At 41.4% G+C, this 15,840-nt stretch overlaps 1 protein-coding gene across 2 annotated transcripts; it reads left to right on the forward strand.

The window, feature by feature from the left end:
* The first annotated feature begins 1,986 nt into the window (after nt 1–1,986).
* On the forward strand, nt 1,987–8,541 carry lrrc3 (leucine rich repeat containing 3). 2 transcript variants are annotated; one of them, XM_079619258.1, is made up of 2 exons: nt 1,987–2,150; nt 5,242–8,541. In XM_079619258.1, the coding sequence occupies exon 2, from the start codon at nt 5,581–5,583 to the stop codon at nt 6,379–6,381; it is 801 nt and encodes a 266-aa protein (XP_079475384.1). In that variant the 5' UTR covers nt 1,987–2,150; nt 5,242–5,580; the 3' UTR covers nt 6,382–8,541. The 2 variants fall into 2 exon arrangements, with proteins under 2 accessions (XP_079475384.1, XP_079475385.1); XM_079619259.1 differs by lacking the exon at nt 1,987–2,150 and adding an exon at nt 4,572–4,714 and having other exon boundaries at nt 5,242–6,658.
* The last annotated feature ends 7,299 nt before the right edge of the window (nt 8,542–15,840 follow it).

The following is a 15,840-nucleotide window of genomic DNA, read 5'->3' on the forward strand; positions in this document are numbered from 1 at the left end:
GCACTATAGGCAAATTGGTTTGCTTGATGTCTGTAAGTGTGATTTAATTGGTGGATGGTGTTGGAATGAACTCTGTGGTGGTAAGTAATTAAATGCTTTTGATTTCACATTATCGCAGGACTACAGCCCTGTTTGAAACTGGATTCATTGCATAAGTTTGAGAAAAGTCAAAACTAAAAAAGGAGCAGTTTCTTATCTTCACCTTAGGGGAGAAACACTGAACTACCACATTAATTGAGGATTCTTCAAATGATGTGCCCATAAGGCTGCCAAAATACAAACAATTTGTGATGTGCTCTGCTGCGAACATAAAACATTATTTCAACCAAAAATAAAATGAATTGGTTATGGACATTGATGCATAGGTTTCTCTTTAATTTATTATTGCCCTCCAGACAACTTGTTTTAATATAATTTGTATCTTCATTTTACATAGAGCAGTGCACCCAGTATTATAAGACTTGTTCATATGTCACATAAACAAGGTTTTGACAGTAGGTTTCCCATCCTGTGCAGTGATGGTCTGACCTGTCAGCTGTCACTGACAGACCACTCATTATATATTCTGTAGTCCTGCCAAAATGAGGAGATGTTGGCTATAGGTTTATGAAGAGGGATGTGAATTAGTTCCTGAATCATTCCACAACAATCGGGTAGTTAGTTACTGTTGAGTTTTATACAGGCCTGGATAAATGTTCTCAAGTATTCCAAAACATGCCATTAATCTATTTTAATCTATTAACATGCTATTAATCATTTATCATAATGAAACTGTATTCTAGGCTCTAAGAAGTATTTGCACTGGTAGTCTTTAGGTCAGGTAAATTAAGTAGGCTAATCTACAGTAGCCTACCTTTGAGAGAATATTCGCTTCCAATCTACAATGTCCTGTCTCCAATGAACATTCAGGATATTTCCATGTACGCATGCCAATTTCTGCAAATAAAAAAACACGATTTATGAATCATAGGAACCATCCTCTGGTCACTGGTTTGCAACCCTAGCTTTTAGGAGGTCATACACAGCATGTCAGCCTACTCTTTCATAAAGCCAATTACAGAAGAAAAAAACTGTTGCCAACACATGTCTTTAGACAGTATGTCAAAAAACGTAGAAGCAAAACAAATTATTTTCAGTTAAGCAGATCAGTAGCTGTCTATTGATTCAGTTCAGTTAATGATTCGTCACAAAGCCAACTGATTCTGAAAAAAAGGTTGCTGAATTCAGAACCGCATAGCCTACTCCTTTTACCACATCTTTCTATGGCAGAAATAGTAAGAGAAGTATGTGGTTCCGAATTCAGCCTGTGACTTCAGCTAGTTTAAAAAGCACCACGAAGCAGTTTTGTAATTGTAAAGGAACTTCGAAACTTCATCACAGCAGTGTTTCGAACACTCAAACACTTCTCAGATATTTTGTGAATCGCACTACACCGGTGGCTTGTAGCTATACGTTTGTTTATCTGTGGATTTCACAGCTCAAGGACATGGACAACTCAACAGAAAGCCGTTTCGTAGGCTGTTATTTTGCGGTCCATTATATTGTATTGCATAATAGGCCTATTCGATACAGTCTTCAAACTCTTCCAGTACTCAGCCAGGTAAAACACGATGTATGTTGCCATGGCTCTCAAGATTAGGAAGCAATTTGGTACAAAAGCGGTGGAGGAATTAAAATAGGAGGATTGTTTGGGGTATTTTAATACTTTAGCTGTTAAGATATAGCCGAATATTTCAGTAGGAAAAGCGTAATGTTCTATGAGAGAATAGTTCTTCTAAAACAAAACGACGTCTCCACTATTGGAGTGTGACCTGCTGAAAAGAACCAATGACAGAACCAGTTGCTAATACTGAATCGTTTTTGTAAACGGATTCGATTCACTGTACGAACCAACGAACAAATCTTTTTGGTGAACTGATTAAAAAGATTCGAGTCACTGGGATGAATCAAAATCCCCACCACGAGTAGCCAGTCTAGTCAGTCAGTCAGAACAGAAGCGGGTGGAGCGAGCGCGCGCCATCAGCCTCCAGCACAGCAAACAGAGCTCGCCATCCAATCAGCGCAAGGCGGCTGTCTTATACTGCTGTGTGCTCCTCACTTTTTACACTCACTGCAAAGGCGTCTGATCCACTGAAGTATCAACAAGTATGGTAAGTCATGATAATGCATACAATTTATGTTAAAACGCGAACTTTTTGAAACCACACATAAAGATTAAATGCAATAATTCGTTCTGGAAAGTAGGCTACTGAGATTTGTCTTTATATGCACGTGTAATATTTTTGTCATAGCTTGCATTAATATTTTCCTTTATTTTATTTTTACGTCTAGTAGTTCCCCATTTAAAGAAAAATGAATTTAGGTTGACATGCTTTTCTACATTATATAGTCAGCTGTTGATTGTAATGACAGTAGCCTATAGGTGCAGGATATGTTTATAATAATAATTGGATGTTTTCAAGCGTGAGCATTAGGCTAAATGTAGACTTTGAGTAGACAATATTTACAAGCACTCAGTTGTGTTTGCAAATGACTTAATTTCCCACGTTATTATGGTCTAAATACGATGACTCTTTCTCTCAGCGTTTCTTTCTCGTATTCAGTCTGTTGTTAGAAGTACGCTTTCCAAATTCAGCCTCGTAGGCTACTATAACCTATGCCGTCGTCATGTTTTGGCAGACCATTTTTCAATGTATAGTGTTTACCAGATGCCTACGTCTTTAGCCTACCAATGAGAGAAGAAAGAGAGATTTGGATAAATATGATAGGCTACTCTCCAGTCTCTTCACTCTCAAACTATATCAAAGCTATTCAAGTCTAAACCGTAAACAGTCGGCACACATTCAGTTATATTACATTCCATCTTACATGTAGCCTACGTTGTTACATTGCTCTCATGTGTTATTTTCATATATATATATATTTTTTTTTAGAATATTTTGATATATTTTGTTTTGAGGTAAAGTGTCTTACTTTAGAAAAAACACCGCTCTGCTCTAGTCACTTTAATTCTCCTTCATTGACAATATAGTTGAAACGTTTGTTGCCTGTCATTGACTTGACACATATTTGAATTAAATTTAATGTAAGCTTAAAAAGGCAGACAAATTACGTATATCAGGGAGCCAATGTTTTTAAAATGTTTTAGTTTGGTTTCATTATTTTTCAGTTAAATGTAGGCTATGGTTTCTTTAGGATGTTTTAAAAACGGTTTGCGGTGACTTTAAATAACTGCAACTGTGATGTGCTGAGGGTGTATCACTCACAATCCCTCTTTCACAACACACCTTTATAGATGAGCCATGTGTCCTACTTGCATCCCATTGGATTCTAAACGTGGCTTGAGGTTTTAGCATCCATCACAATAATCAACTACTGCTACTGAGCTGCTGCTGATTCAACAATCAATCCTGATCTGTGTGTCTTATTGCTTACTGTACATTGCCTGTGAATTAATCTTTTTTTCGACACCGCATCCCACATGTCTTTTGTCTTGCCTGTGACAAAGTTTTAGTGGAAAGAATGAAAGTCACTTCACTGCATCGTGTGTTCGGCGTAGGCCTATTAATATTTTCGACCTGCATACGGACTCTTGTAAAATGAGTTGCTGTCTCAGCAGAGGGGGTTTTGACAAAAGAGCTTTTCACACTTGATAGTTAACCCTGTCATTCTATACACGGGGTAAAGGGAATCCTGGGTTATCTCATAATCACATATATCATTATTTACCCGGGGTTAACAATTAATCCTGGGTATTCTGAAGCTTTACATTCTTAACCCCTGGGTTAATATCCTTATTTGCGTTTTCAGAGTCACTGATTGGACACAATACGTTTACAAATAGGCTCTAAAATTGCACATCCTTATATATATATATCCTTTATATTGCAAACTGTACTATCAAGTTTATCCTGAATGGACTTTTCAGACTATAAAGTTAAGAATAAAACTGTCTCTTCTTCACTACAATTGTCACATTTTCTGTCACCGTTTGACATCCCCCCTCAAATACTGAAACTACTGTTTATACAAAGCAGTGTTTCGGTGGCTGTCCAAAGCACGTGAATATGAGGCTTGTCGGTTGCTAAGCATCTAGTCTTAACATTCTAACACTGCATCGTTTCACACTGTACAAGTTTGGCACTTACAAGTGTGAAACGTTCCTTTACCGGGTTAAAAGCGGGGTTTAGAACGACAATAACGCGGGGGTAAAGGGAAAAGCTTATACAATGTGAAAAGCCCTAAAGTGTAAGCTGTCCGTTTAAAGTGTAAGCTGGTTCCTCAAAGGGCAGTCATGACCTGATTGATCGGCACAATGTAGGGCGTTCATATGATCTGTCCTAGAATGAATTATTCTAGTCTAGTAAGTTTAAAGGTATAGTGCGAATTAAATCGTGTGATGTTTTCCTCATCCCACACTGTGTTATTTTGGTTCTTCCATGACACACAATGAGGAATGTCAAAGATGCTCCAAGCTTTGTTTGACTCTAATCTAACCATATAGTTTCAAAAGACTTGACATATAGTTGTCACATGGACCACTTTTATGATACTTCCGAGAAGCCATTTTATCCTATTTGGAGTTTGTCAGTATTTACAGTAGCAGTTCACTTTCCTTGTGTTGAAATGAACAACTGGGATATTCTGCTTATTGCAGAATGTACATCTTTTGGATTTCACTAATGGGAAAAAACAGGTTTGGAATGACATGATGGTGAGTAAATGACAATATTTTCATTTTTGAGTGATCTATTGGGATATTAAAAAAACTTTATCCATGTATTCATTAAAGTTTCTAATAGCCATTAATGAGCATTGTGTTGGTATGGCGCAAATGAGAAATTGATTTGTTTTGTTTTAACAAATCAGCCCTTTCTAATATTATTAGATTAAATGCAGCATAACAAATGTATTCGTCTGCAAGATATGAGACTTATCTAAAATTGTTTTGTCATGGTTGGATCCATTTCAGGTCAGAGCACTCTAATGTTGCTTTGTATGTTACAAAGCATATCTTAAAGGGGTAGTTCACCCAAAAATACAAATTCTGTCATCATTTACTCACCTTCATATTGTTCCAAACCTTTATGACTTTTTTTTCCTATGGAACATGAAAGTCATGCAGGTTTGTAATGACACGAGGGTGAGAAAATAACAGAATTTTTCCATATTTAATCTTACTTGTTAATCCAAAACGTCTGTTTGTGTGGGTGATTCTTGTTCTCCTTTTTGTTCTTGCAGTTTCCAGACTTGGCAGGAGGGACTTCAACTGAATGGACTCTTCAAATCTTTTGGTCTCTAATTAAAACTTGGCTGTAGAACCTTTTCCTCTCAAACGTTTAATTGCCTCTCAGATGTTGATGGACTCGTTTGGAATCTCTCCAGGACACTCACAATGGCTTCAAACACCTGAAAATTTTAATCACTACGCTACATATCCTCAAAGGGCGTTAATAAGGAAAAACTCCCCGCTGTTGGAATGACACAGTGACATGTTATGTTTACTCATTCATTTTCCAATATGACTTGGATTAACAATGACTGCCCTTGAACTGTAGAGCATTCAGAAAGTAGCTGGACATGACTTACCCTGGAGGGGCTCATGTGTCAAAGAAAGTCTTCATCCCTCATGGCTACCCCCTTATCTTGAGATTACTTTTAGCCGTGATTTGTTTGAGTCTGATGGCTTCTGCCTGTCCCAAGAGCTGCCACTGCTCCGAGAGGAACGGCTTAACCGTAGTGCAGTGTTCCTCTCGCAACCTTGTGGAGATCCCCCCAGACCTTCCGCACGATACTGTGTCACTTCAGCTGTCCTCCAATCGCATAACCAAAATCCCAAACCAGGCTTTTAAAAACCTTCCCTGGCTCCAAGAGTTGGACTTGTCAAGGAACGCTATTGAAACCGTGGATGCTGGGGCTTTTCAAGGTGTCACGGAGAGCTTGCGGGCGCTCGACCTGTCCCATAATCACATACAAAGCGTCCCGAAGGAGGCCTTCGCTCGGCTGCATGCCAAGATCAGCCTGTCCAACAACCCGTGGCATTGCGAGTGCACCCTGCAGGAGGTGTTGCGCGAACTCAGGCTGGACCCCGAGACGGTGAACGAGGTGAGCTGCCACACCTCTGTTCAGGAAGAGTACGCGGGCAAACCTGTCATCCAAGTCTTGGATTCAGGCATAAACTTTTGCAACTTCCACCATAAGACTACCGATGTAGCCATGTTTGTCACCATGTTTGGTTGGTTCGCGATGGTTATCGCTTATGTCATCTATTATGTACGGCATAACCAGGAAGATGCCAGGAGGCATCTGGAGTACCTCAAGTCTCTGCCAAGTAGCTCCCAAATTAGTAAGGATTTTGACACAATCAGCACTGTTCTCTAGCATCAATCAATGCAGTGTAGGAGTGAATGTGTTTGGCACAGTGATGATGGCACAACAGCAAGCCTTATAAGGAAGAGTGGGGCAAGATGTGTCATTTCATGAAGTTGTCCTCTAGGAAAGGAGAAATGACGAATCGCTGATGAACATGTGAAAGATTTAAATTTCAAACACATTTTGATAATGCACAAACCAATTCCAAAGTATTATTTTGCTGCACATTACATGTGAAACTCGAAAAATTTGAATATCGTGCAAAAGTTAATTTATTCAACTTAAAAGCTGAAACTAATATATTATATAGACTCATTACATGCAAAGTGAGATATTTCAAGCCTTTATTTGTTATAATTTTGATGATTATGGCTTACAGCTTATAAAAAAAACCCAAATGAAAAATTAGAATATTGTGAAAAGGTTTTAATAAGCTGTAAGCCATAATCATCAAAATTATAAAGACTTGAAATATCTCACTTTGCATGTAATGAGTCTATATAATATGTTAGTTTCACCCTTTAAGTTGAATTACTGAAATAAATGAACTTTTGCACAACATTCTAATTTTTTGAGTTTCACCTAAATATACATTTTCATAAAAAAGAAAAACATAATTTTCTGAATATTTTAATTTAAATGTTATGATATTGTATGATGTTGTGCAGTTGGAACCACATCTTACCAAATGCCAAATATACATTTAATATATATTTTTATTTATTTAGCTTTGACACCAAATTATTTTTTTTCTGCTTCAGAAAATATATTTTTACATGCAAAAATATATTAAAATAAAAAATAAATTAAATAATGTACAGAGAGAGAGAGATGCACATGATAAAAAAGTCATTTTTTAACCCTTTCCATCGACGGATTTCCAGCAATCCATGTTTTCGCTGTTATACAGTAGAGGGAGCTACGCATCTTCTGAAGGGGTACAGAATCTCCAGATCAATAAGTCGAAACAAGCGATTATAAAAATTGCTTAATCACTCGTAAAATAACGCGACCAAGTCTTTGACAAAAATGCTGTTTTCTCAACTTTTTGTTGAAAATGTAGTTTTTTTATTACCCACATTCAAGTGTTGATTTAGAAAAAGGATAAAGTGCATGAAGCTATTTTTTTATCATTAATTTGTTTTAGCAGAGCCTTTCTTCTTTCTTTTGATATATTGCATGTTCAGATATTCATACAACAAAATATTCTGGGGGCTGAAAATGATCAAAAATGCTGGTGGGGAAAGAGTTAAATGTATGGCCCAGTTTCTCGAATTAAGGAGGCGACAGATTAGCCACTGACACATCTTACCCCACTGCTCCCAAGTTAAAGTATTATTTAATTGTGAATGTTTTTTCGTGGTTTTTCACACAAGGAATGTGTTGATAATTGTTCTGTGGTACAATTCAGTGCTCCCATTCATGTACCCTCAGTCGACCTACATAAGTCCTGCAGTCTCGGTGGTGGCCGCTTTGTGCCTCGCGACGAGCTCTGCAGAAGCTCCAGTTTTTCTGCAGGTGCTTAAATCACATTTTTTCTTGAATTGATTTATTCATTTGTATGCTAATGTAATGGTTTCAGAACCGAATATTAAAATGCTGGATTTAGGGATATTTTATTTTCCTTCTTTTATAGCGATGACCAAGTACATAATCACTGCCAAAACAAACAAACAAAAAAACCCATCAGTTCAGCTCTGCCTTGATAATTGGAAACTTGCCCTATTTTTAGCAGAGTTCTATATACTCAAGTGCCTGATCCTGGTACCTCAGCACCAATACACTGTGCATTGGGCATTATTTGGTTTGGTACAGTATCTCTCTGTTGTTCTACAATAAATAAATACAAATCCTTTAATAGTGAGTTAAGTAGAACAGTGTCATAGTCAAGTGTGAATTTTGGTGTATTTTAAAGATTTCTCTGATTGATCTTGGATCAATTATGTATGATTAGAAGATATTATGAGATGACATTCAAAATGGATTTTGTCACCTGTGCGTTATAGTTAAAAGGGCTTGCAGGTTATATTTCATGTAGGCTAATGTGTATTTCTGTCCACATGTATCAGTTTTTCATTGTAATAAGCCTTTCAGCAGTAGTGTGTATATAGAAACATAAAAAAATAAAAATGCTTTTAGAAGGACTCTGCCTTCTTGCCTAGACTTTTTAATATCTTTGTTGTTGTGTTTTTTTTTAAGTTGCATTCAATTTACTATATGAATGAGCTTTTGTGGACATGTTCAGCAAACAAAAAATCAATAGCTTCGGGTCCTTGATTTTATTTACCTTTGTTTTGTGTGAGTACTAGGCTCAAAACAATGCCTTGCAGAAATGTTTTTTTGAACCTTCAGGGATTTCATGAGGAGTCATGCGACTGAGAGTGGATATTATGATTGCTTTCCAGTCCAGGGGTCTATGTGTGAGTCTGTAGCTCTAGATCAATAGCAGATTCATTACAGGGGACGGGTTGGAAGGCTGCAGTGAGCTTTTAGACCAGCACTTCTGGGACTAGATGGCACCCTCAATTCAGTGAGAAAGTATAAGTAAAAATGGCTGTGTTTGTGCTTCTGTGTTCAAAGAAAACATTGAATGGGTGGTCCATCTTAACATATGGGACAGTTTAATACTCAAGCGCCCCATAATGATTTACTATTTCTGATTGTATTTAAACAAATGTCCCTAAAGTTCGTATTTATTATGCAGTAAATCCCCACTGTTCATGAAACCCTCGTATCCTTGCAAGTCTTGATTTGTCCTTTAAACCACATGGGATTTTGATTAGTTTGCAATCAGATTCACTGTCAGTTTTCCTCAGAAAACTGACGGTGAATAAAAAGTCTATTGCATCCTGATTGTCTTCCAGAATGTCATGTACCAACCCATTGTTCGGTTACATGTTATATAAAAAGCCCATTAGCAAGTATTAACTCCAGTAGATCTCGAAGGTGCTTATCTGGAGGCATTAGCAGGATATTAACTTGAATAAATCTAGGAGATTCTTATCACATTTGGGACATGAATGATTTACTATGTACACAATTTCAGATATCATTTTTGCTGGGTTGTTGAAAAATGTAATGTTTTAATTATCTCTTAAAATGTGTACATCATTCATATTAATATAGGTTGTTTCAAAAAGATGGACCCAATTTCATCAGCATCTGGTGAACAACTGAGGCTAGAGGCTGTTGGTGCGCTGCTGGGTGAGGTGTAGATCTAACTAGAACGTACATTTCCAGAAGAAAATGTGAATGGTGCTTGCAGTGGCAAAAAACACAACCCGGTTGCTAGGGTGTTCTTGGAGTTTGCTATGAAGATGCTAAGTTGTTCTGGGTGGTTGCTAGGGTGTTCTGGGTGGTTGCTAGGGTGTTGCTAGGCGGTTGCTTGGGTGTTCTGGGTGGTTGCTAGGCGGTTGCTAGGGTGTTATGGGTGGTTGCTAGGGTGTTATGGGTGGTTGCTAGGCGGTTGCTAGGGAGTTCTGGGTGGTTGCTAGGCGGTTGCTATGGTGTTCTGGGTGTTTGCTAGGCGGTTGCTAGGGTGTTCTGGGTGGTTGCTAGGCGGTTGCTAGGGTGTTCTGTGTGGTTGCTAGGCGGTTGCTAGGGTGTTCTGGGTGGTTGCTAGGCAGTTGCTAGGGTGTTCTGGGTAGTTGCTATGGTGTTACTAGGTGGTTGGTAGTTGTCACAGATGGTTACTATGGTGTTTGTAGCATTTTCTTGGCATGATTTAGCACTTATCTAATCAAAATTAGCATGTAGCTATTCACTGCTAGCATGTGTAGCATGTAGCAAGTCCTGTTTGCTAGCATGAGTCAAAAGAGCCAACCCCCATCTCTATACGATGTTCTGATGCAGAGATATACGTCTTGCAAAACGGTTGCTAGGGTAATCTGTTTGGTTGCTAGGGAGTGGCTTGGCAGCTGCCAATCATGAAGCTCCAAAGTCAGTGTGAATGTATAAACCAACCCCCATCTCTATACGATGTTTTGATGCAGAGATATAGGTCTTGCAAAATGGTTGCTAGGGTACTCTGTTTTGTTGCTAGGGAGTGGCTCGGCAGCTGCCAATCATGAAACTCCAAAGGCTACTTGTCAGTATGAATGATATAAACCAACTCCCATGCCTCTGTGACATTCAGAATGCAAGATATCCCTGTCTGGGTTTTGGTTGCTAAGGTGCTCGACAATGGTTGCTAGGGAGGGGCTAGGATGTGTTGAGGTGATTGGGGATTGGCTGTTTGCTGCCCCGAATCAAACGAGCCCACCCTCATGTTTCTATGACATTTATATCCTGAGATATCCCTTTGATGTCTTTCAATGGAAGTCTATGGAGCTTGTTGCTAAGGAGCTCTAAATGGTTGCTAGGGCGTGGCTTGAAAGCTTCACAATGATCCTGAGAGACTGATTGGTCGTCTGAGTAAAATGAGCCCACCCCCTTGTCTCTATGACACTGTGATCCAGAGTTATGTTCAATACAAATGCGGTTTCTATGGTGTAGGACAGCCCATTTCATGGGCTGTCCTACACCATAGTACTTTCTTTGGGGCAACTTTGGGCCCCTCCTGCCCCCCAGGGGTGCAACTTTTACCCCATTGTGTGGTATGTTCTTACAGAGCCTGCCAGTCTCTTTAAATGTGCCAAATTACACGTTTCTGCGACATCCTTGCTCTGAGCTATGAGTCTGTGAATTTTGGTTGCTAAGGTGCTCGACAATGGTTGCTAGGGAGGGGCTAGGAAGTGTTGATGTGATTCATGATTGGCTGTTTGCTGCCCCGAGTCAAACGAGACCACCCTCATGTTTCTATGACTCTTCTATCCAGAGATATCCATTTGATCTCTTTCAATGGAAGTCTATGGAACTTGTTGCTAAGGTGCTCTAAATGGTTGCTAGGGGCGTGGCCTGATAGCTTCACAATGATCCGGAGAGACTGATTGGTCGTCTGAGTAAAATGAGCCCGCCCCCTTGTCTCTATGACACTGTGATCCAGAGTTATGTTCAATACAAAATCGCTTGCTCTCTCTCTCTCTCCATTTCATGGGACGTCCTACACCATGTTAAGTCAATAGGAAAAGTTTGGGCCGCTCCTGCCCCCCAGGGGTGCAACTTTTACCCCATTGTGAGGTATGTTCTTACAGAGCCTGCCAGCCTCTCCAAATGTGGTAAATTTCACATTTCTACGAAATCCCAACTCTGAGCTATGACTCGTCAAAGTTTGACGTAATGTTAAGTCTATGCGTTTTTTCGTCGACTTTTTCGCCCCTGGGGCGACCACCGCACCCCCGATCGCTTATAAAAGTCATAGCACACCATTCCCGAATAGGCCGCACGTTTTGACACCTCATTCAGGGGTCTGTGACAAAAGCTGCGGGAGGAGTAGCGCGTCAAAAAAGCGGCGGAATAAGAATAATAACTAGAATGTACATTTCCAGAAGAAAATGTGAATGGTGCTTGCCGTGGCAAAACTCGACACTCGGATGCTAGAGTGTGGTACATGATTGCATACGAGCCAACAACCATGTCTGTACGATGTTCTGCTGCTGAGATATGACTTATTCATGTTGTTCGGGTGGTTGCTAGGGTGTTCTGGGTGGTTGCTAGGGTGTTCTGGGTGGTTGCTAGGCAGTTGCTAGGGTGTTTTGGGTGGTTGCTAGGTGGTTGCTAGGCAGTTGCTAGGTGGTTGCTAGGGTATTCTGAATGGTTGCTAGGCGGTTACTATGGTCTTCTGGGTGGTTGCTAGGGTGTTGCTAGGCGGTTGCTAGGGTGTTCTGGGTGGTTGCTAAGCGGTTGCTAGGGTGTTCTGGGTGGTTGCTAGGCGGTTGCTAGGGTGTTCTGGGTGGTTGCTAGGCGGTTGCTAGGTGGTTGCTAGGCGGTTGCCAGGGTGTTCTGGGTGGTTGCTAGGCGGTTGCTAGGTGGTTGCTAGGGTGTTCTGGGTGGTTGCTAGGCGGTTGCTAGGTGGTTGCTAGGGTGTTCTGGGTGGTTGCTAGGGCGTTGCTAGGCAGTTGCTAGGGTATTCTGGGTCGTTGCTATGGTGTTACTAGGTGTTTGGTAGTTGTCACAGACGGTTACTATGGAGTTTGTAGCATTTTCTTGGCATGATTTAGCACTTAGCTAATCAATATTAGCATGTAGCTATTCACTGCTAGCATGTGTAGCATGTAGCAAGTCCTGTTTGCTAGCATGAGTCAAAAGAGCCAAACCCCATCTCTATACGATGTTCTGATGCCGAGATATACGTCTTGCAAAACGGTTGCTAGGATAATCTGTTTGGTTGCTAGGGAGTGGCTTGGCAGCTGCCAATCATGAAGCTCCAAAGTCAGTGTGAATGTATAAACCAACCCCCAACTCTATACGATGTTTTAATGCAGAGATATAGGTCTTGCAAAATGGTTGCTAGGGTACTCTCTTTTGTTGCTAGGGAGTGGCTTGGCAGCTGCCAATCATGAAACTCCAAAGGCTGCTTGTCAGTATGAATGATATAAACCAACTCCCACGTCTCTGTGACATTCAGAATGGAAGATATCCCTCTTTGGATTTTGGTTGCTAAGGTGCTCGACAATGGTTGCTAGGGAGGGGCTAGGATGTGTTGAGGTGATTGGGGATTGGCTGTTTGCTGCCCCGAGTCAAACGAGACCACCCTCATGTTTCTATGACTCTTCTATCCTGAGATATCCCTTTGATGTCTTTCAATGGAAGTCTATGGAGCTTGTTGCTAAGGTGCTCTAAATGGTTGCTAGGGGCGTGGCCTGATAGCTTCACAACGATCCTGAGAGACTGATTGGTCGTCTGAGTAAAATGAGCCCGCCCCCTTGTCTCTATGACACTGTGATCCAGAGTTATGTTCAATACAAATGCGGTTTCTATGGTGTAGGACGGCCCATTTCATGGGCCGTCCTATGCCATAGACAATGAATGGGAAAACTTTGGGCTGCTCCTGCCCCCTAGAGGTGCAACTTTTACCCCATTGTGAGGTATATTCTTAAAGAGCCTGCCAGCCTCTTCAAATGTCGTAAATTTCACATTTCTACGAAATCCTCGCTCTGAGCTATGAGGCGTTTTACGTTTTTTTCAATGTAAGTCTATGCGTTTTTTTTCGCTGCTATTTCGCACGTCGGGCGAACATCGTACGCCCGATTGCTTACAAAAGTCATAGCACACCATTCCCAAATAGGCCGCACGTTTTGACACCTCATTCATGGGTCTGTGACAAAAACTGCGGGAGGAGTAGCGAGACGAAAAAAAAGTGGAAGAAGAAGAAGAATAATAAGTATGAGCAATAACAATAATGATGCCTTGCTAAAGCAAGCACCATTAACTAGAATGTACATTTCCAGAAGAAAATGTGAATGGTGCTTGCAGTGGCAAAAAACACGACCCGGTTGCTAGGGTGAGATACATGATTGCGTACGAGCCAACAACCATGTCTGTACGATGTTTTGCTGCTGAGATATGGCTTATTCATGTTGTCCGGGTGGTTGCTAGGGTGTTCTGGATGGTTGCTAGGCAGTTGCTAGGGTGTTCTGGGTGGTTGCTAGGCGGTTGCTAGGGTGTATTGGGTGGTTGCTAGGCGGTTGCTAGGGTGTTCTGGGTGGTTGCTAGGCGGTTGCTAGGGTGTTCTGGGTGGTTGCTAGGGTGTTCTGGGGGGTTGAGAGGTGGTTGCTAAGGTGTTCTGGGTGGTTGCTAGGCGGTTGCTAGGCAGTTGCTAGGGTGTTTTGGGTGGTTGCTAGGCGGTTGCTAGGCAGTTGCTAATGTGTTCTGGGTGGTTGCTAGGCGGTTGCTAGGGTGTTCTGGGTGGTTGCTAGGCGATTGCTAGGGTGTTCTGGGTGGTTGCTAGGCGGTTGCTAGGGTATTATGGGTGGTTGCTAGGGTGTTGCTAGGCAGTTGCTAGGGCATTCTGGGTGGTTGCTAGGGCGTTGCTAGGCAGTTAACAGAGTATTTTTTGTGGTTGCTAGGGCGTTGCTAGGCAGTTGCTAGGGTATTCTGGGTAGTTGCTATGGTGTTACTAGGTGGTTGGTAGTTGTCACAGATGGTTACTATGGTGTTTGTAGCATTTTCTTGGCATGATTTAGCACTTTGCTAATCAAAATTAGCATGTAGCTATTCACTGCTAGCATGTGTAGCATGTAGCAAGTCCTGTTTGCTAGCATGAGTCAAAAGAGCCAACCCCCATCTCTATACGATGTTCTGATGCAGAGATATACGCCTTGCAAAACGGTTGCTAGGGTAATCTGTTTGGTTGCTAGGGAGTGTCTTGGCATTTGCCAATCATGAAGCTCCAAAGTCAGTGTGAATGTATAAAGCAACCCCCATCTCTATACGATGTTTTGATGCAGAGATATAGGTCTTGCAAAATGGTTGCTAGGGTACTCTCTTTTGTTGCTAGGGAGTGGCTTGGCAGCTGCCAATCATGAAACTCCAAAGGCTGCTTGTCAGTATGAATGATATAAACCAACTCCCACGTCTCTGTGACATTCAGAATGGAAGATATCCCTCTTTGGATTTTGGTTGCTAAGGTGCTCGACAATGGTTGCTAGGGAGGGGCTAGGATGTGTTGAGGTGATTGGGGATTGGCTGTTTGCTGCCCCGGGTCAAACGAGCCCACCCTCATGTTTCTATGACACTTATATCCTGAGATATCCCTTTGATGTCTTTCAATGGAAGTCTATGGAGCTTGTTGCTAAGGAGCTCTAAATGGTTGCTAGGGCGTCGCTTGAAAGCTTCACAATGATCCGGAGAGACTGATTGGTCGTCTGAGTAAAATGAGCCCGCCCCCTTGTCTCTATGACACTGTGATCCAGAGTTATGTTCAATACAAATGCGGTTTCTATGGTGTAGGACAGCCCATTTCATGGGCTGTCCTACACCATAGTACTTCATTGGGGCAACTTTGGGCCCCTCCTGCCCCCCAGGGGTGCAACTTTTACCCCATTGTGTGGTATGTTGTTACAGAGCCTACCAGCCTCTTCAAATGTGATCCAGAGTTATGTTCAATAGAATATCGCTTACTATGGTGTAGGACAGCCCATTTCATGGGCTGTCCTACACCATAGTACTTCATTGGGGCAACTTTGGGCCCCTCCTGCCCCTCAGGGGTGCAACTTTTACCCCATTGTGTGGTATGTTCTTACAGAGCCCGCCAGTCTCTTTAAATGTTCCAAATTACACGTTTCTGCGACATCCTTGCTCTGAGCTATGATTGTGTGAATTGTGGTTGCTAAGGTGCTCTACAATGGTTGCTAGGGAGGGGCTAGGAAGTGTTGATGTGATTCATGATTGGCTGTTTGCTGCCCCGAGTCAAACGAGACCACCCTCATCTTTCTATGACTCTTCTATCCAAAGATATCCCTTTGATCTCTTTCAATGGAAGTCTATGGAACTTGTTGCTAAGGTGCTCTAAATGGTTGCTAGGGGCGTGGCCTGATAGCTTCACAATGATCCTGAGAGACTGATTGGTCATGTGAGTAAAATGAGCCC

The sequence above is a fragment of the Phoxinus phoxinus genome (assembly GCF_949152265.1).
Source record: "Phoxinus phoxinus genome assembly, chromosome: 7".
NCBI classification, from domain to species: domain Eukaryota; kingdom Metazoa; phylum Chordata; class Actinopteri; order Cypriniformes; family Leuciscidae; genus Phoxinus; species Phoxinus phoxinus.